Source organism: Schistocerca piceifrons, chromosome 1 (genome assembly GCF_021461385.2).
Source record: "Schistocerca piceifrons isolate TAMUIC-IGC-003096 chromosome 1, iqSchPice1.1, whole genome shotgun sequence".
In the NCBI taxonomy this organism is placed as follows: domain Eukaryota; kingdom Metazoa; phylum Arthropoda; class Insecta; order Orthoptera; family Acrididae; genus Schistocerca; species Schistocerca piceifrons.
In genome coordinates, this window is record NC_060138.1 from 753,850,525 (window position 1) to 753,872,263 (window position 21,739).

The following is a 21,739-nucleotide window of genomic DNA, read 5'->3' on the forward strand; positions in this document are numbered from 1 at the left end:
ATCTGACGCAGGATTGATCTGTAGAGAGACTTTGGCATCAGGCTGCATTCTGTTTTAAAGCACTGTTGTGCTACACTATTAGTGATGAAAATCAAATCTGGATTGTATCCTTTTTGCCAATGGCCACTGTTGAAGGAAGGTGCAGTTTATTGTCATGAATAAGAGACAGTTCACTAACACCTGCCCAATGTTGTAGCAGCTCCCATTTATTGCCACTGTGTTCATATCACCATTCAGTGCTGTGGCAATTAAAATCTCCCACCACAAAGTTTACTTTCTCATTCCTTAAGTTCACTGTTTCATCAAAGGAAAAACAGAGTTTGGTAGCTTATAGACTGATGTAACTGTGCAGTTGGAAAGTTCAGTTGTTAAAATTTTGATCTCATTCTTCAATGTATATGCTGTTGACAGGAGCAGGGTTTCAGGTTTTGTGAAAATGGCATCTCCATACTTGCTGTGAGCCATTTCAGCTGTGAGTTGCCTGCTCTTAATTATGGGATGTGCCTGGTTAGTATTAGCTTGTAATTATGATCACTGGGAAATCTATATAATATGTGAATTACACATTCCTGGAAGTTCCAACACGATAAAATCAGATAAAACATTCTGAGTGGGGCTATACTGAGGAAGCTTGGGGTAGTAGAGGGTACAGAGGAAGGGACAATGGAAAAAAGAAAAATAACAAAGAGAGAAAAATAAACAAACAAAGCACATATAAGGAAGTAGGTAGACTAAAGGGCCAGATACTCTTGCTGCAATTATGATTGTGGCGTGTAATATAAACTTTACTGTACTGTACTGCATAATATAAACTTTACTGTACTGGTTCTCTTGAGTACAAAAGTACTTTTAAATAATAATAATGACAGCTCTTAAGCTGAATACTAATAGCTTGTACCTTGAGTGGACAATGTTTAGTAGCTCGGAGAGACGATGATCATTCAATGCAAAACGTTTACCAGCCAGCATTGCCCAAAGTGAATTGAGGACACATATATCAAAAGCTGTGTGCATTGGTACAGGATGCTGGCAGCGCTTAGCCAAGTCATCAACAAGGTCACAGGCCTCAGCTGCAATATCTGGATCACGTAGTCGCCTTTGCAGGAATCGACGTTGCTCAAGCCAGTGTGTACCATCTGTAAAAACCACTCCTGTGGTGACACAGCAGAGTGGAAATTAGGTCTTTGCTTTATGAACTAATATATAATTTCAGTTCACTACAGTATCCTCAATGTATATTTTTTTTATCTGTCCATTTACATTATATTATCAATAATATTTTCATTGTTAATATATGACTTGTGTTACAAGTTATTAAGTTTTACCTGCATGAGATACCATAGTGATTAATTATTGGAAGGTACCATGCCTAAAGTTCATCATGAAGTTCTTAAAAAATTTTAAGTGAATACGCAGATATACTTCAAACAACAAAGTCCAATTCCTTCCCCAACCTTGTAAAAGTGTTCTTTTGCTCTAGTTGTAATGGCCTTGAGAATTTTACAGTACACATAAAAAAAATTATTCACAATATAAAATTTTTAAAATCAATCAATGGAAAATCTAGGATGGAGTAATGACAATATTATGATAAGCATAGACTGCTACTCACCGTATAGAGGAGAGCATGAGTCGCAGACAGACACAACACAGAGACTGCTATACATTTGCAATTTTGGCCAAACACACACTCATGACCACTATCTCATACAGCAGCTGTCCAATATGTGGGTGAAGATGGTTAAGGGGAGCCTGGAGCAGGTAGGCAGAGGGATAACAGGATAGGAGTGGGGGAAGGTGTACTGTTGCTCGTGGAAGTGCACAGTGATATGATGGGGACATTGTAGGACTGTTAGGTGTAATTGGGAGGTTTGAGGGGAGGGGAGGGGAGTAGAAAAGAAGTAGAGAAGTGGAAAAAGACTACTGGGTGCGTTTGTGGAATAGAAGGCTGTTTAATGCAAGAGTGGGAGCAGGGAAGGGGACAGGTAGGTGAAGGACAGGGACTAAGGAAGATTGAGGACCATAGAAAGCAGCAAAGTGGTTGCAGCTTAGTTTGTACATCACACAACTGCTTTCACAGGCAGCCCTGCCTGTCACCTGACTGGAGTGAGTAGTGTTGGGAGAATGCATGGGACAGGTCTTGCATCTAGGTCTATTACAGGGATACAGGGCAAGGATTTGGGAGCAGATGTGGGATAAAGATGGACAAGGATATTGTATAGATCCAGTGGGCCTTGGACTACTGCTGTGAGAGGGTTTATGGATTTTAGGAAGCATATAGGAGGTAGAAGTGTGGGAAGTGCTAGGTCTGAGGAGAGAGACTCATTGAAAAGGTTTTGGGATGGGCCTCAGTATTTGAGGAGAGACTAGATAGAGATCCTCTCAGATTTCTGGAATGGGGCTACTGAGGCAGGGTACATAAGTGGATGAATCCAACAGCTGGTGGAGCCCTTTTGCCAGGTAATCACAGCATTCAAAACCGCAGTGGTCAAGCCTTTGTTGGCAGATAGTATTATAAGGTCGACATCAGTTTTTAAGTGGGGGATTGCAGCTCTTTCTGCACATATAAGATTAGTTTCCATGTTCAAGGATTTCGGAAATGATGGTGAGGCAAGGTTTGAGGTCAAGAAATTCCGGAATGTTAACATGGGTGATTCTGGAATGTTAACAGGGATGGATCACAGCTGGATGGAGGAGTGAACTGAGTCATTCAGGATTCAACATTGGCTTTGGGCTAATCGGATTCATGCGGTTGGTGGTGAAAAACTGTTTGCGCTGTAGGGACCGGCTGAAGGAGAGAAAATCTTTAATAAGTCCAGCATGACTGTATTTGGGAGTGCAGAAAATACTAAGGCCTTCAGAAAGAACAGACATACTACCCTGCTATCGCCCCACCTCCTTGTACCAGCCTCTTCCTTACCCCCACCACCCACAGATTGCTTCTCCCATCAGGCACATTTGCTGTATACAGTCTGCCCTCGGTGACCAGAGCCAGTGGTCATGTGGGTGTGTGAGTTGTGCTTGTCTGAATGTGTGTGTATTTTTTACTTTAGAAGAAGGCCTTTTGGCCAAAAGCTCAAATGAATAGCAAGCTTTGTCACATCTGCCTGTCACTCAAATCTTTCCTCTATATGGTGAGTAGCAATCTGCCCTTTTCTTAACACTATCATTATTCCATCCTGGATTTCCCATTGTGTGATGTTTCCTAGTGGCTTTTCTTCCATCCTGCTAACCTGCACTGTTTTTCTTTGGTACTACCCTCTAACACAGTACTTTACTCAGTATCCATCCTTTTCTTTCTCGTCATTCCTGTGTTTTACATGTTGCCTTCCAAACAGCACAAGCTCTGACTTGTGATTCCCACTGTATAAATCATCTTGTCTGTGCACAACACATGGCTACTTGACCACACTGATTGTTGATGCAACATCTTATGTGCCACATTAGTCCCACCAGTATAACTGACGCTAGACTTCAAAATTATCATTCTTTCATCCTAATTCTCTTGAATTTTCACATTTTATTTTCTGCACTTTCCTGTACCACATGAATTTGTTGAACTATAATCTGCCAAACCAACCCCACCTCACCCTCTTTCTCTTTCCTTATTCCAGCATGCACATACGTACCACAATCCATCCTTTTACATCTGCTGTCCCCTCTCTTCACACATATTCAACCACCAACATGGATTCCACATTATCAATCTTTTATTTATTTTTCTCATTAATCTTATCAAGTCAATTTTAGTTCATTTTCACCTTTCACTTTTTGCCATGGTTCATTCACTCAGTCCTATTTGCAATTTTTCACACGTATTTTTACATATTTTGTGGATTTTTATGAGTTCTTTTGCACATGTTGCTACATAATTTACAAATTTTTATGCGTTTTTTATACTCCACCATGGATCCTTGCTTCTTCCGTCATCACCACGATAGAAAAGTTTCCTTATCCCTGGCCTTAACCTAGCCCCAAATACTGTACTTGCATTCTTGTAATGCTCATGGGACCCTGCCAAATGTCTCTACCATTAAATTACTCATATATGGTTGCAACTACTCCTTGCACAATGATCTCTATCTATTCGAATTCCATCAGTCCATAGCCATCACCGACCTAGTCCTGTGAAACCATGTAAATCAGCCTAAATCTCATTGCATTATCTCTTCTCCATCCATAAATTTCTCCTGCTCTGCAGTCCCAAATTCCTGCAACTCACTCTTACACTGAAACTCCCTCCCACCACCAAACAGAATCCAGAGTCTAAACTGGTCCAAAATACTGTCAGGAACCTTTCCTCCAAAAGCCTCAGTCTAACAGAGTATCAGCTCATTTCAAAGGCCTTACCTTTTGCCCAACTTCCAAATTTATTCATGCTGGACTTGTTAAAGATCTTCTCTCCTTCCCCCAACCCCTACAGTGGATACACTTATTTGCCATCAACCCTGCCAATCAGAATTGACCAAAGCCAATGTTGAGCACTGAATGACTCAGTTCACTCCTCCATCCAACTACAATCCATCTGCACTGTCCCTAAATCACTTGTTGTTATAGTTCCAGAATTTCTTGACCTCAAAGCATGCCTCACCATCATTCCCCAAATCCCTCAACATGGAAGCTGCCATTACAACTGCAGAATGAACTGCAACCTATCACCTAAAAACTGTTCCTTACCATATAATCCTACCTGATGACAAAGACTCTACCATTCTGGGTTTGAACTGTAGGTGTTACCTGGCAAAGAGACTCCAGCAGCTGTCAAATCCTCCCATAGTGACCTAATTCCAGAAATCCAACATAATCTCCAGTCTCTCCAGAATCCTTACCCCCAACCCAGAACCTCTTCCTTAAGTCCATGTCTCTCCTCACTATTACCACTCCCTGAACTCCTGACTTCTATATGTTTCTTAAAGTCCAGAAACCCAATGACCCAGGATGACTCATTGTGGCTGGTTACTGTTCATCCATGGAGAGAAACTCTACTCTCTTGGACCAACACCTTCAGGCTATTACCATAGCCTTCCCTTCTCAACAAAAGAAGCCAACCATTTTCTCCACTTACTCTTCACACTTCCTGTTCCTTTATCACATGATGCCCTTCTCATTAATGTTGTTGCAACCTCCCTCTACATCCCTAATGCCCATGGCCTTGCCACTATTGAACACTACTTTTGCCAACACCCAACTGACTCCAAATGTAGGACCTCATTTTAAGGCATCACCTAACAAATCCATGGCAGATTAATGGAGACTCACAAGGTGCCGTTCTATATCACCCAATTCATGGGCCATCTAGGGGAGTCCTTCCTAACCTCCCAGAATCTCAAGCCCCACCTGGCTCACATTCTTTAATGACATTTTCATGATCTGCACTGAGAGGGAGAACACCCTACCCATTTTCCTCCATAACCTAAACATCTAAACATCTCCACCCCAATTAATCTCATCTGGTCTTCCTCAACCCTATAAGTTATCTTCCATGATGTTGACCTCCTTCACAAGAATGGCTACAGCAGTACCTTTGTTCATATAAAATCTATCAACCACCAGAACATCTCCAATTCAACAGCTGTCACCCATTCCATGCCAAGAAGTTTCTCTCATGCAGCTTAGCCACCCATTGCTGTCACATCTGTAATGATGAGCAATCCCTCTCCATATATACCAAGGGACTTACTGAGGCCTTCACAGTCTGAAATTACCCTCCAAACCTCATACAGAAACAGATACCCTGTGCCTTGTCTTTTGTATTCCCAGTTACTTATCACCTCCCACATTTGCACTGTCCAGCCACAAAGGAGAATTCTCCTCATGACTCTGTACCACACAGGACTGGAGCATCTGAATTACATTCCCACCAGCATTTTGACTACCTCTCATGATGTCTTGAAATGAGGAATAGCCTACCTACTACATTTCCCACACCACCCACAGTATTATTCCACCACCCATGGAACCTACACAGTATTGTTTTCCATCCCTGTATCATGTCATATAATCCTGTAATAGATTTAGATGTAAGACCTGTCCCACACATCCCCCAACTGTCACCTATTCCAGTCCAGTCACCAGCATCACTTATCCCACCAAAGGCAGTACTCTCTCTGAAAGCAGTCAAGTGATTTATAAACTAAGTTGCAACCACTGTACTGCTTTCTAATGGATATGACAACCAACAAGCTGTCAGTCAACTTGTATAGCTAAGATAAACTGTATCGAAGAGACAGCTGGACCACACAGGTGCTAACATGCTGCTCAGCAGAATGCACTTCATTCCAGTGACTTCTTCAGAGCCTGCACCATGTAGATCCTTCCTACAAATTCCAGCTTTTCTGAATTCTACAGATAAGATCTCTCCTTGCAATATATCCTTTTATTACTGACAGCATTGTGTTTTGTGTATTAGAATATTTTTAAACAAATTTTCTGTACGTAGCCTGGTTTCCTTTTCTATAATGAACTGATCTACCATACCTAACCCAAAAATGAAGAATTCTTATGTTTACATATACAGCTACACTCTGCAAACCAAAGTGAGGTGCATGGCAGACGGTACATCCTATTGTACCAGTTATTAAGGTTTCTTCCCATTCCATTTACAGATGGATCCCTATGTGACCAATATGCAGAGGTTTGTACTATATTCCTAAAGTCATCATTTAAAGCCATTTCTTGAAATTTTGTTAATAGACTTTCTCGGTATAGTTCACATCTACCTTCAAGAGTCTTCCAGTTCAATTCCTTCAGTATCTCTCTTACACTCTCCCACAGGTCAAACAAACCTGTGATCATTTGTACCGCCCTTCTCTGTGTGTGTACAATATTTCCTGATAGTTCTATCTGGTATGGGTCCCACACGCTTGAGCAATATTCTAGAACCAGTCACATGAGTGATTTGTAAGCAATCTCCTTTGCAGACTGATTGCACTTACCCAATATTCTACCAGTACACTGAATTTTACCACCTGTTTTTCCCATGACTGAGACTATGTGATCTATATATACCTACAAAGTGTTAAATCCGAATATCTGTATGACTTGGCTGATTCCAACAGTGTTATAGTCATAGGATACTACAATTTTTTCATTTTGTTAAGTGCACAGTTTTACATTTCTGAACATTTAAAGCAAGTTGACAATCTTTGCACCATTTGAAATTTTATCAAGATCTTAGTGAATATTTATGCAGCTTCTTTCAGATAGTACTTCATTATAGATAAATGCATCACCTGCAAAAGGTCTGAGGTTACTATTATATTGTCTGCAAGTTCATTAATTTATAACATGAATAGCAAGGGTCTCAACACCTTTCCCTGGAGCACACCTGAAGTTACTTCTAGATCCGACAATGACTCTCCATACAAGGTAACATGCTGCATCCTTCCTACCAGCAGCAACTCCTCAGTCCACTCACAAATTTTGCTTGATAGCCCATATGATTGAACTTTTGACAATAAGCATAGGTGTGGTACCAAGTCAAATGTTTTTTGGAAATCAAGAAATGCTGCATCTACCTTACTGCCTTGATCCAAACCTTTCAGTACTCATGTGAGAAAAACGTGAGTTGGGTTTCACATGATCGGCATTTTTGGAATTCAGGCTGACTGGCATCAAGGAGTTCATTCTGTTTAAGATTCCTTATTATGCTTGAGCTCAGATTATATTTTAAGATTCTACAACAGATTGATGTCAAGGATACTGGATGGTAGTTTTGTGGATCACTTCTGCTTCCCTTCTGGTAGACAGGTGTGACCTACACTCTTTTTTCAAGAACTGGGCATGGGTTCTTCTTCAAGAGATCTATGATATATTATAATTAGAAGAGGGTCCAGCTCAGCTGCAAATTCAGTATAAAATCTGTCAGGGATTCCATCACACCCAGGAGCTTTGTTCAGGGACTGGACACTAACTTTGGTGCTGCTAACAGTCTTTACATACAACCAGAATTTCTTTGCACTTTACAAAATATCATTTGACAGTATTCTCCTACCATATTCATTGAAGTTGTCATTCGTTTCTCTCTTGGCAGCCAAATGTGTTTTGTTCAGCATCTCCCTATCTACAGTCATGTGCATTGTTTTACATCTATTATGCAGTAGTCTCTGTTTCTTCAGAAGTTTCTTTACAACGATTGTATACCATGGAGATAACATCGCACTATGAATTGTTCTGCTGGGTACAAAACTATCATGTGCATGGTCAACTATTCTTTTAAACTTGAGCCATAGTTCCTCCATGTGCTCCTGCCCTCTGCTGAAAGTTTCAAGTTTTTGATTGAGATATAACGCTACCAATTTTTTTATCTCATTTGCTGAGCATGTATATTTTTGTGCTTGTTATAATTGCCCTTTGTACTTTGGTAATCACTGTTGCCACTATACATCATGGTCACTGATACCAATTTTGATGTGATCATTCTTAAAGAGATCAGGTCCTACATTTGGAGTAAGTTGGGTGTTGGCAAAAGTAGTGTTCAATAGTGGCAAGGCCATGGGCATTAGGGATGTAGAGGGAGATTGTAACAACATTAATGAGAAGGGCACCATGTGGTAAAGGAACAGTAAGCGTGAAGAGTAGGTGGAGAAAATGGTTGGCTTCTTTTGTTGAGAAGGGAAGGCTATGGTAATAGCCTGACGGTGTTGGTCAAAGAAAGCAGAGATTCTCTCCATGGATGAACAGTAACCAGCCACAATGGGTCATCCTGGGTCATTGGGTTTCTGGACTTTAAGAAACATATAGAAGTCAGGAGTGCAGGGAGTGGTAGTAGTGAGGAGAGACATGGACTTAAGGAAGAGGTTCTGGGGTGGGCATAAGGATTCTGGAGAGACTGGAGATTATGTTGGATTTCTGGAATTAGGTCACTATGGGAGGATTTGACAGCTGCTGGAGTCTCTTTGCCAGGTAATACCTACAGTTCAAACCCAGAATGGTAGAGCCTTTATCGTCAGGTAGGATTATAAGACCAGGAACAGTTTTTAGGTGATGGGTTGCAGTTCATTCTGCAGTTGTAATGACAGCTTCCATGTTGAGGGATTTGGGGAATGATGGTGAGGCATGCTTTGAGGCCAAGAAATTCTGGAACGATAACAACAAGTGATTTAGGGACAGTGCAGATGGATTGTAGTTGGGTGGAGGAGTGAACTGAGTCATTCAGTGCTCAACATTGGCTTTGGCCAATTCTGATTGGCAGGGTTGATGGCAAATAAGTGTATCCACTGTAGGGGTTGGGGGAAGGAGAGAAGATCTTTAACAAGTCCAGCATGAATAAATTTGGAAGTTGGGCAAAAGGTAAGGCCTTTGAAATGAGCTGATACTCTGTTAGACTGAGGCTTTTGGAGGAAAGGTTCCTGACAGTATTTTGGACCAGTTTAGACTCTGGATTCTGTTTGGTGGTGGGAGGGAGTTTCAGTGTAAGAGTGAGTTGCAGGAATTTGGGACTGCAGAGCAGGAGAAATTTATGGATGGAGAAGAGATAATGCAATGAGATTTAGGCTGATTTACATGGTTTCACAGGACTAGGTCGGTGATGGCTATGGACTGACGGAATTCGAATAGATAGAGATCATTGCGCGAGGAGTAGTTGCATCCATCAGATCCAATATACTGTACTTCCATCGTAATTGGGGTACCTAACTATCTGCTCTATGTAGCTTTCAGATAAAGAATTTAGTAATGTTTCACAGGATGTCTTACCATGCCCACCACTAACAAAACTGAAATTTTCCCAATTAATTGTTGGATGATTGAAGTGTCCACCAGTGATTACAGTATGATTGGGGAACTTAGATATGAGTGAACTGAGGTATTCTTTAAAGTTTTTGGTTACATCAGCAGATGAGTCTGGTGGGCAATAGAAGTATGCAACTATTATTTTACACCCATCTCTGATACTGAGTCTTGCCCAAACAATCTCACATGCAGCTTCAGTTTCTATCTTGGTGGATGTGAGTTCTTGTCCACTGTGCCAAGTACACCACCTTCATTTCTCATTTGCCTGTTTTCCCCAAAAATCTCTCTGCTATTAATTTCAGTTTACAACCAGCTTTCTCTGCTTCATAATGTGTGAGATTTGTTGCTTTTCGTGAATGCTTCAAACTCTGGCACTTTGTTACAAAAGCTTCAGCAGTTTACCCTTAGGATTTTAATATTCTCACATACGGGTGGCATTTCATTTGATAGTACAGAAACCAGATAGTACAGAAACCAGATGGCAGTTATAAGAGTCGAGGGACATGAAAGGGAAGCAGTGGTTGGGAAGGGAGTAAGACAGGGTTGTAGCCTCTCCCCGATGTTGTTCAATCTGTATATTGAGCAAGCAGTAAAGGAAACAAAAGAAAAATTCAGAGTGGGTATTAAAATTCATGGAGAAGAAATAAAAACTTTGAGGTTCGCCGATGACATTGTAATTCTGTCAGAGATAGCAAAGGACTTGGAAGAGCAGTTGAATGGAATGGACAGTGTCTTGAAAGGAGGATATAAGATGAACATCAACAAAAGCAAAACAAGGATAATGGAATGTAGTCTAATTAAGTCGGGTGATGCTGAGGGAATTAGATTAGGAAATGAGGCACTTAAAGTAGTAAAGGAGTTTTGCTATTTGGGGAGCAAAATAACTGATGATGGTCGAAGTAGAGAGGATATAAAATGTAGGCTGGCAATGGCAAGGAAAGCGTTTCTGAAGAAGAGAAATTTGTTAACATCCAGTATTGATTTAAGTGTCTGGAAGTCATTTCTGAAAGTATTCGTATGGAGTGTAGCCATGTATGGAAGTGAAACATGGACGATAAATAGTTTGGACAAGAAGAGAATAGAAGCTTTCGAAATGTGGTGCTACAGAAGAATGCTGAAGATTAGATGGGTAGATCACATAACTAATGAGGAAGTATTGAATAGGATTGGGGAGAAGAGAAGTTTGTGGCACAACTTGACCAGAAGAAGGGATCGGTTGGTAGGACATGTTCTGAGGCAGCAAGGGATCACCAATTTAGTATTGGAGGGCAGCGTGGAGGGTAAAAATCGTAGGGGGAGACCAAGAGATGAATACACTAAGCAGATTCAGAAGGATGTAGGTTGCAGTAGGTACTGGGAGATGAAAAAGCTTGCACAGGATAGAGTAGCATGGAGAGCTGCATCAAACCAGTCTCAGGACTGAAGACCACAACAACAACAACAACAGTACACTGTTTCCCACAGCTACAGTTATCAGGATAAGATGATGTGTAGCCTAATCTAAAAAACCCTTGCATGCACCTCACACACAGACTAGCAGCCTCTGACGTGTAGTGTATACCTGACCCATTTAGGGGGCTCTACAGGTCTCAGCCCTATAGTGCAAGTCCAGCCTAGCCTGTCACAGAACCTTCATAGTCTCTGGTTCAGACCTTCCACTCCACTCAGAACCAAAAGGCCAAGATCAGTTCTGTGGATAATGCCACAAATTTAGAGCTTTGGTGAATTTCCATGCGCACAGCTAGTCTTCTCAACCTTCTCTGTCAGTCACTAGAATGATCTAAGGATGACTGGGAAGCCCAGGGGGCAGCATCATTTGTTCCAACATTATATGAAAGCTATCTGGGAAGTAATTTTCATTAGACAATAAGTAAGATACAGGAATAATTAAAGTAAATCTACTAGAAAAATCTTAACAACTTTGTATTGCTTTCCTGCATAATCACCATCCATATTTGAGTATTTACATAATTTCTGAACAAGCTGATAAATACCCTCTACATAATTTTCTTACACCTGAGGTTGCAGTTAGTCCTTGACAGCATCCTGAATTTCTTCATCAGAGTCAAAGCATTGGGAGCTAAGCCACTTTTTCATTTTCATTCTTCTGTATGCTGTGGAGATGGTGACTGGGGACCATTGTTCAAAACATGACACTGGTAGACAGGAGGACACATAGCTTCTTTGGAATGGATTTTCTCAATTTTCTTAATGCTTCACAATAGATTTCAGAATTGATTGTCCTTCCACAGTCCATAAAATCCACAAACAACATTACTTTAGTTTCCTAAAAAATTGTTGCCATACTCTTTCTGGCTGACAGAATATGACATGCTTTTTTTGGTTTGTTTTGTGAGGTAGTATGACCTTAGACCATTGTGACTACTTTGTTTCTGTGTTAGTTTAGGAAATCCATATATCATCATTGGTCACAATTTGACACCAGCTCCTTCCACATTGCAAAGACAAAGAAAGTCTATAAAAGCTATCTTTTATTGAGTTTTATGTTTCTCTGAAAGAAGTTCTGGAGTCCAACCAACACAGAACTGGTGGCACCCTAACTGTTTAGTCTAGATTTCAACTAAACACCGAAAGAAAACTGTAGAAAGTTGTCCACCTTGTGAAATATCTTGAAGTGGCCATATTCACAATTTTATTTGCCAATTTCCTGTGCTATTTATCTTATGATTACAGGGTAGTGGCCACTTCTCTCATCATAATGAACATATGTCCTTCCACATTTAAGCCAATGACACCACTGACAGACAACAGATTCTCTCATGACATTCAACCTATGAGCAACAAATTTGTTTTGATGAATGTTACCAGCTTGAAGAATTTTTGAAAGCTGTTATACCACACAACAACATTAAAGCGCATTCACACACACAGAGAGAGAGAGAGAGAGAGAGAGAGAGAGAGAGAGAGAGAGAGAGAGAGAGAAAGAAAGAAGATGAAGAGAAGGAGTGGCTAGACTTCAACTCCAGCAACAAAAATTTATCATCAAAATACACGAGCTGTACACAAGGAAACCTCTCTAAGGAAAAAAGCAAAAATAATCTGGAAATTCCAGGTTGGATTTCTAGTCCAAGCTGCCGGAGATGGCAGCCATCATGTGTGCATGTGGTGTGCTTGCTTGTGTGAATGAATGTGTGTGTATTTCTTTTTCTTTTTCTGATGGTGGCTGTGGCTGAAAGCTAATGTGTAAGTGTCTTTTAATTGTGCCTGTCTGTAACTTAATGTGTCATCTTTATGGTAAGTAGCAGTCTGTCTTTTCCTTACATTAAAAATAATCTGGAGCATTATTAAACAACAACAAACATGTCAAGGTAAATAAAACTGATTTCCTAGACTGATGATACAGTTAAACCATTGCTCAACAATTACTTCTTATCATTATAGCAAATGTTTTATCTGCTAATAAACAATCAAATAGAGGTGCATTAGTTTTTTTCTAGCTAACACTATTTACACTACCAACAGACATTATTTCAAAAATACAACCCTAAATGAAATTTTTGTTGTACTGATGAATGGTGGTAATTTGTCTTTAATGCCATTTCTATCAGAGTATTAAAATATTGTGCTGATTTGATAGAACCACCCTTGAGCTATCTTTGTAATCAGTCAATGACTCAAGGAATATTTACTGATGGACTTAAACATGCTATAAAATTGTAGATAAGCAAATCACATCCAATTACAGATCCATTTAAGTTTTTCTGACATGTAAAATATTTCTTAGAGTGTCTCCTCCATTAGAAAACTGACACATTGTTCACGGCATACAGTAGCTTGCTCTCTCTAACTCTGGATTTAGTAAATGATCATCTGCAGAGAAGGCAATATATGATATTACAAATGAATTTCTGACAGAGATAAACAACATAAACTGTGCTGGAGACATGTTCTGTGGCCCCAACAGGGCCTTTAACTGTGTGTAATTCTACTTGGTTAACTAAATACTAAATTATTATGGTGTTAGTGAAATCCTTCAGGCTTGAAAAATAGTCTTCAGTATTGGATCCACTCCTGTCGATACCCTACACCAATCATATTCCAATCATTGTAAAGGACTCAAACTGAATCATACTATACAAAGCACAGATGATAGTCAAATAGGCCTGCAACTGTTCCACAGCAGATTCTATAAGCTCCAATCTCGTAAAGACTCATGTTGTGCAATTTAAAACACACAAAATGAGCTCCTGGTACTGGAAATAGGCATCAATGATCACATTTTAAATGAAACTCTGTGCTTAAAAATTCTTGAGTCCACGTGAATAATGAGCTAAACTGGAGTCAATAGTTCCCACTATATTCATTTCTTAATGATATTTATTGTTAGTAGTACAAAGTAGATTTAGTTAAATTGTTATTTACCTGAAGACAATGCAGGACAGAAAAATATAAACTTCATCCAGTGATGAATGATTGGTTTATGTCTTGGTGAATTTCAGTAAAATGTATTAACTTAATACTGGGTAATATTATGATATTGCAGACTTCCAGAATGAAATTTCACTCTGCTGCATAGTGTGTACTGATTTGAAACTTCCTGGCAGATTAAAACTGTGTACCAGACTGGGACTGAAACCTTGGCCCTTTGCCTTTCACGGGCAAGTGACAGAGCAATTGAGCTGTGTTAGCATGACTCAGGACCAGTCCTCACAGCTTTCTATCCAACTTTGCCTCATCTCTTACCTTCCAAACTTGTGATGGAGAGCTAGTGAGAAGTTTGGAAGGTAGGAGATGAGGAAATGGTGGATGTAAAGCTGTGAGGACAGATTGTGAGTCATGCTTTTGCCTGCTAGAGGTCTGCAAGTTGGCATCTTGCTCACTCACACTCAATCAAGCACACCATACTCGGGCATGGTGTTCACATGTGTGAATGCTTGGACTGAGCAGGCTATAGTTGAATGAGGCACCAAGGGATGAGGAGGGCAGAGGCTGCTGGGCCTGGTGCGCCCACTGCAGTGCTGTTGTGAATGTAATACCAGTAGTAGTAGTAGTAGTAGTCTGCAGGTTGCTTCTGATACAGTCCCACCACCATATGGAACTACATTCAGATCAAATTAGTTACACTGTAGACGAATATTCCTGGATAGTAGCGTCTAATTTCAACATGAATGGTAATGTCTAATTGTGATGTATTTATGACCCATAAGTGAAAATAGCTTGCTTTACACAATAACAAAAATTCTGAAACAGTTTAAAGTCTCACAGTATAATTAAGTAACTAACTAGATACCAATTTTTGCAATGATGGCTGGTGTAAGAGTGAAAAATAAAAATGTTCTCTTTTTATAACATCATCTGCATTATTGATTCAGATTTTCATATGTAAACTCGATCACATAAGAAATCAGAAATCTAGGAGGAACAAAATCATTTCTAAATTCTTCTGTTAGCATTATAATTACAATGAACTGTTAGAATATCATCAAACCCATTTTGTATCAAGTCTGCTTAATGTGTCCAAAATAAGGTTCTCTCTCTACTGTAATATATTTACTAGCCACATTTGAAGCTGGACCACAAAAATTTCTTCTCACTAAATTAGATAGCTTAGGAAAGATTTTACTGTTATGCTTCCACCTCACAAGCAGATCGCTGAGATTGCCACTATCCATTTAACCTCATGGGCAGATCGAGTATAACATGACACACTGTGTATTGACTCTGAAAACACTACCTTTTTTTAGCTGGTAAGCATGGATGACATAAAATAAATATTTATATATGTCACAAAAACAGATATTACCATCATGTTATAATTTTGTCCCAGCTTACCTGGAATTCATGTACTGTCATAAATTTGTTGCACCATATTTAACTATTCATCTCTATCAAAAACAGACACAAATTTTGCTAATCAGAAAGGCAGGATCAGATATGTTACTATCCTGCATAAAATCAAAATGTTGACTTTCACCTCTATAAGGCAGCGAAAGCCCTCTTTCAATTCTTATAGTATTTACAGTTTGTAACCAATAATATGGCAATTAAACTATACTGCTGAAATATGCGTGATACTGAAAATGTCATTTAGCAATTAAGTAAGACTTTTATTTACTGGACATGCAGCATGCATATTAAACAGGAAACTGCAACTCTGTGTCTTCAGAACATGTATTACAATGACTTTTCGGTTTGTGCACCTATAACAAAACAAACTGAATTGTAGGATACTTCTTGCCTTCCAGCCATTCTGTTGCATCTTGGAGTGACTCTAGAGATAGCTCAAGTTCTTTTGCAGTGTTGTTGTCATAAGCAGCAAGTTCTTCAGAGACCCCCTTCTCCACAAGCAATTCCATGATTTTATCATACTGCTAACTACAGACTGTAGTATTCTAGATAAGCACTTCACCTTGTCAGTTTCTGACTTCAAGCTTATCTATACGTATGTCACATCACTGGTTTTCTTCATGGAAAAGTTAGTATATTTGGCAGTATAAATCATGGAAGAAACCACTGCAACTTCATTTTTCAAATAATCATTGTCAAAAGTGTGTTTCACACTTGTGTTCATAATTTGAGTAATGGTGAAAGAATTGCAATGCCTTGCATAAATTTGCACCTCAGTCAGTGACAAATGAAATCTTATTAAGATGCTGATTAAATAATATTTCCTCAATGTCCTTCTTAATAAATTCACCAGATTTTTTACTTGTTGGTTAAGTGAGTGGTCACCAATACCATACGTCACTGTGGCTATTCTCAATAAGCAAAGTGTGCAGTAACAGACAGGTAACACCTTTCCCAAAATGTTTGTGTAGTATCATTGCCACAGATACTACTAAAATTCCGTGCCAACACAAGGTTGGCAGCCCATTGTCTGCTGAGCACAGCGCACTCTAGTGGGCTGTGCAGCTCGACAGAACTGGAGGGTGCCTCATTCACCTCTTAACTAGATTTCAACCTAGGCAGACGCACTTTCTTAATCGGCCCTCAGCCAGTTCTGTTTGCATTGATTCTCTGAGGAGGGCCCATCAGGCTTAGACCCTGAGAATATGTTGTATTAGTTATAGGCAAAGCTGCAGTCCTACAAACTACTGAAGATAAGTAATTTTCAATGTACTATGTGTTTCTTGAATAATAATCCTTCTCTCTAACAGTGTGCCGTACCGCATATTATTGCAACCTGGACTCCTTCAGCTCCTATCAACTCAGCCTCCTACTTATTTGCATTTAGTAACAAGCTGAAAACACCTATACGTTTTGTGCCTCTAAACAGTGAGACACAATAAATAAAATGGTGACAAGTCTGGTCCCTTATTTCTGAGTTCATTAAACTAGCTGTGATTCTGGTTCTTTGCTTTCACGTTTGTCCATTTAGTTTCGCCTAGGTTGGCGACGTGCTTTCACCCTGCGGACACTTACTTGCTCACTTTTCTGATTTGCCCTTGTCTGTGGTACGGTAGTTGCTACCCGCTTCACGGATTTGCTTGCTTCCTGTTTGTTGCACCACAGCTTCGCAAAGAGAACAACATTCACTGCCCGAGCTTTTACAATTTCAGATGCAGCAGATGACGCAGTTGCTTGCAGCGGTACAAGGACTTGTGGCCATGCAGACTACAGTGGCACAAGCAAACACGCCGCCACCACCAGCACCCCTGGCACCTATACCATCAACACCAGCACTGCCGTTCCGACGCTTCATCCCTGACACGAAACATCGGGACGAGTACTGGGTGCAGCTTGAAGAACACTACGAGGCCTACAAAATTGCAGGTAATGCGTGGCTGTCTTTCCTTATTGCCCATGCTGGTGTGGAACTGTACCGCGTGTTAGTGAAACTCTTCCCCGCCTCCCGCCCAGAAGAACAGTTGTATGACGACGTGCTCCGCAAGTTGGATGCACATTACAAGGACAGTGTTAATGTCATCACTGTACTTTAAGTTTTTTTCACCTGTGGCGTGAACCTGGTCAGACTAACCGCTCCTGGATTGCAGACTTCCAAGGGCTTACATCCAACTGTGACTTTCCGTGTACCTGCAGACTGTCCTATGCAGATGTCATGGTCAGAGACGTTATCATGCAAAATGTGGCGGATCATTGCCTCCGGGAACAGATCCTCAAATTTAAGAACCCTACTTTGCAAGAAGTGTTATATTTGCTGGATTGCCAGGACACATTGGACAGGGCAAATTCTGTATTGAAGGCAATGCCAGGTGTGTGCACGGTTAGAGCTTCTCACAACAGACCCACGCACTCCGCTTCGTGGCAGCCGGCTCCACAGCACCACAAGCAGGCGTGTAAACAATTTGCTAACAATGCTTCCACGCCTAGACTCAAATCTTGCCCTAAGTGTTTTAGTGCTCACCCCCGGGACAAGTGCTCTTCCCATCAGGCTCTGTGTTTTCTCTGTAACAAAACAGGTCATGTTCAAGCCATGTGTTCTAAACGGAACTCTCACCCCAAACATGTGTCAGGTTCACGTAATTCGCAGCGGCATCACTGCAATGGCTGTCGCCGTGGAACTGATTTTGAGCAAGCTATGGATGTTCATGCTATTTTTGAATGGGCTTCTATGCCACGTGCGTCTCCCACAAGTCAGGTGCCTAGCCACACTTCCTCAGACACTCTCAATTGCATTAAGCGTGGTGCACACAAACTGTTTGTGACTCTCTGCATTGATGGACGTGCTGTGTCTTTGCAGTTAGATACTGGTGCTTCGGTTTCTTTATTGAATCACAAGACATACGCATTGCTTGGCTCACCACCGCTCTGCCGCTCGCTTTCCAAGCTGACTGCTTTCACAGGACAAGAAATTTCGGTGCTTGGTGTGTGTAGTGTACAGGCCACCTACAGTGCCACCACCAGAACAGTGAATTTCCACGTCGTTCAATCGTGTGATGCTACAAACATTTTCGGATTGGATGCATTTGAACTCTTGGTGCAAGACAATGTCCTGTCCATCTCAGTTAGTGACCATAATGACAGTGCTGGCTCCCTTTGTGCATCGTTTAGTGAACTTTTCTCCGACAGCTTGGGCTGCTCTTCTAATTTTGCTGCGCATGTTGTAGTTAGAGATGATGCTATACCAGTGTACTGGGGCGCTCACCCGGTCCCACATGTGCAATGCAACGTAGTAGCTGTGGAACTCATGCATTTGAAAGATGTTGGGGTCCTAGAACCTGTGTCTGCCTCACCCTGGGCATCACATATAGTGTGTGTTAAGAAACCTAATGGTCAACTCCGCATTTGTGCAAATTTTAAGTCCACAGTGAATCCCCAGACTGTTGTTGCTACTTTTCCTTTGCCATGCCCTGAGGACATATTTAATAAGTTGGGTGCAGGAAAGTATTTTTCTATGACTGATTTGAGAGATGCGTACTTCCAGATTCCTCTCAACAACTCGTCGCAGTGCCACTTTGTCACAAACACACACTTGGGACTGTTCAAGTTTCACCGACTTCCTTTCGGTTGTGCTTTGGCGCCAGCTATTTTTCAGTCATGTTTGCAGCAATTGTGTGCTACGGTTCCAGGGTGCTCTAATTATCTGGACGATATTGTAGTGTCAGGTCACACCCCTGAAGAACATTTGCAGAACTTGAAAACTTTGTTTAGTGTCCTTTCTCAGGCTGGTCTCAAATGTAACAAGAACAAGTGCAAGTTTTTTCTGACTGAGATAGAATACTTAGGCCATGTGATTAATGGACAGGGTATCCACCCCTCACTGTCGCATCTCCATGCGATCAGAGACTTGCCAGCACCTACGAACTTGAAGGGACTCCAATCTGTGTCGGGAAAAATTACTTATTATATACGCTTCATTCCTAACGCCGCTCAGATAGCAGGGCCTTTGCATCGCCTCTGGAGTAAAAATGTGCCTTTTGTGTGGTCTCCGGATTGTGACGCTGCTTTCTGCCAGCTCAAATCTGCGTTGCTCAGTGATCGTTGTTTGGTTCCTTTTGATCCCTCCCGGCCTGTGGTTTTGGCTGTTGATGTGTCTTTGCATGGCATCGGCGCGGTTCTCTCACATCGCGTACATTCGGTCGATCTCCCGATCGCATTTGCCTCCAAATTGCTCAATTCAGTGCAACAAAACTACTCTCAGATAGAAAAGGAAGCTTTAGCTATTGTCTATGGAGCCACCAAGTTCCACAATATTTTGTACGGTCGGAAGTTCTATCTGGTTACCGACCACAAGCCTTTGACATCGTTGTTCCATCCATCCATGCCCGTTCCAGGCCGTACGGTGCAGAAATTGCAACGTTGGGCAGTGTTTCTGTCTGACTACAATTATGAAATTTGGTACCGGCCTACGGCTCAGCATGGAAATGCTGACACATTGTCTTGTCTTCCTATTGGTCCGGACGACGCTTTTGACTCCTCTGAAGTGTCGTGCCTCTACGTTGAGTCTCAAGACGAGGAGTTTGCCAATGGTTTTCCGGTCGACTTCCATCGTATTGCTTCCGCGACGGCCGCCGATGCTTCATTTTGCAGTACACCCATATGCAATGGCCGCCGTCTGCTTCACAAATTCCTGACCCCCTGGTTCGGCGTTATTTTGCACAACGCCATAGTTTGTGAGTTTACTACGGTATTCTATTACTCCGAACGGAAAATGATCAATCCCGTGTCATAGTACCTCGTTCTTTGTGGTTGGAAATTCTTCGCCTTCTCCATGTTGGTCTCTGGGGTATTGTGCGGATGAAACAGCTCGCTCGACGGCATTGCACCTGGACTGGTATTGATCGCGACATTTTTTGCTCGCTACTTGTCAGTCTTGTGTGGAGCATCAATCTGCTCCCCACCAACAGTTCTTTGTGTGGCTGACTCCTAATGTGCCTTGGCAGTGTGTCCGTGCTGATTTCGCGGGTCTGTTCTGGGACGCCCGCTGGTTGATTGTTATCAATGCTTACAGCAACTTCCCCTTTGTTGTCCCGGTGGTTTCCATTACCTCGGCGAGTACCATTCTGACGTTGATGTCGCTTTTCTGTCTGGAGGGTCTGCTGGAAGTGCTTGTCTCCGACAATGGGCCCCAGTTTGTCTCCAAGGAATTTGAAACATTTTGTATTGCCAGTGGCATTCGCCATCTGACTACCGCCCCGTTCCACCCGCAGTCGAACAGCGAGGCTGAACGGTTCGTCCGAATGTTCAAGTCACAGATGACTAAATTGCGTGCTATGCATTCTCGCGAGTATGCTCTTCGGACCTTTTTGTCGTCCTACCGCTCCCAGCCGCATGGTACTCACTCCCCGGCTGAATTGCATCATGGTCACGCCAACAGGTCACTTTGGCAGTTAGTGCGGCCTCCTTTGCCACTCACTTCCACTGCATCGCTTCCTTCCGGTTTCATGCCGCATGCTATGGTCTTCTACAGAGTTTTTATGGGCAGGTGGCATTGGCAGCAGGGGCGCATCGTTCACTTGATGAGCCAACCTCTATATCTTGTATCTGGTCCGTCCGGCATGGTCAAGCGGCACAGGAACCAGCTACGGTTGTGCCGCCGTCTGGTTTCTGCTGCCCCCTCTTTGTCGGCAGATGCTGACATCTCGCAGTCCCCATCAGAGCCCGCACTGCTGCCACAGATGGTGCGCTCCCCTGGCGTGCCCACTGCACATGCGCCGTCACCCTCGGCGCATGGCCAGTGTGCCCCTCCTGCGCATGCACCTCAGCCGCTGTTGCTGCCTGCAGCCGCCACCACCCGTCGGCCTTCCGCTGCGACCTCTACATCGGCAAGCCACCAGACACCACCTCCAACACCGCCCTCACTGCCTCCGCCAGCAGCGCTGGGTCCGCTGCTGGCTGAGGCTTCCGCCTTGCCGGTCATTCCGCTGCACACCACCGCCACAGCGTCACCCCCATCACCCATGGATGTTGAGCTCTCCCTGTCCCGTTCAGGCCTACCTGGGGGTTGTGTGTGGTCTGAGGAGGTTTTTGTACTGGGTTTTTCTCTTGCTCCCTCGCATGAATGCGGGACCGTGGGTGGGCAGTCATCCCAGGCAGTTCCTCTGTCCACCCCCTCAGTTCTGCCACCCCTGGGTCCCTCCTCCTG

General features: G+C 42.2%; 1 protein-coding gene across 1 annotated transcript in view; it reads right to left on the reverse strand.

Annotated features, from left to right (window-relative positions):
- The window catches only part of LOC124803315 (methyl farnesoate epoxidase-like), a 170,244-nt gene that overhangs the window by 85,637 nt on the left and 62,868 nt on the right, over positions 1–21,739 (reverse strand). Inside the window, exon 3 of the mRNA XM_047264502.1 lies at positions 899–1,151. Coding sequence (XP_047120458.1) covers positions 899–1,151 — 253 coding nt within the window. The remainder of the gene's footprint in view (positions 1–898; positions 1,152–21,739) is intronic.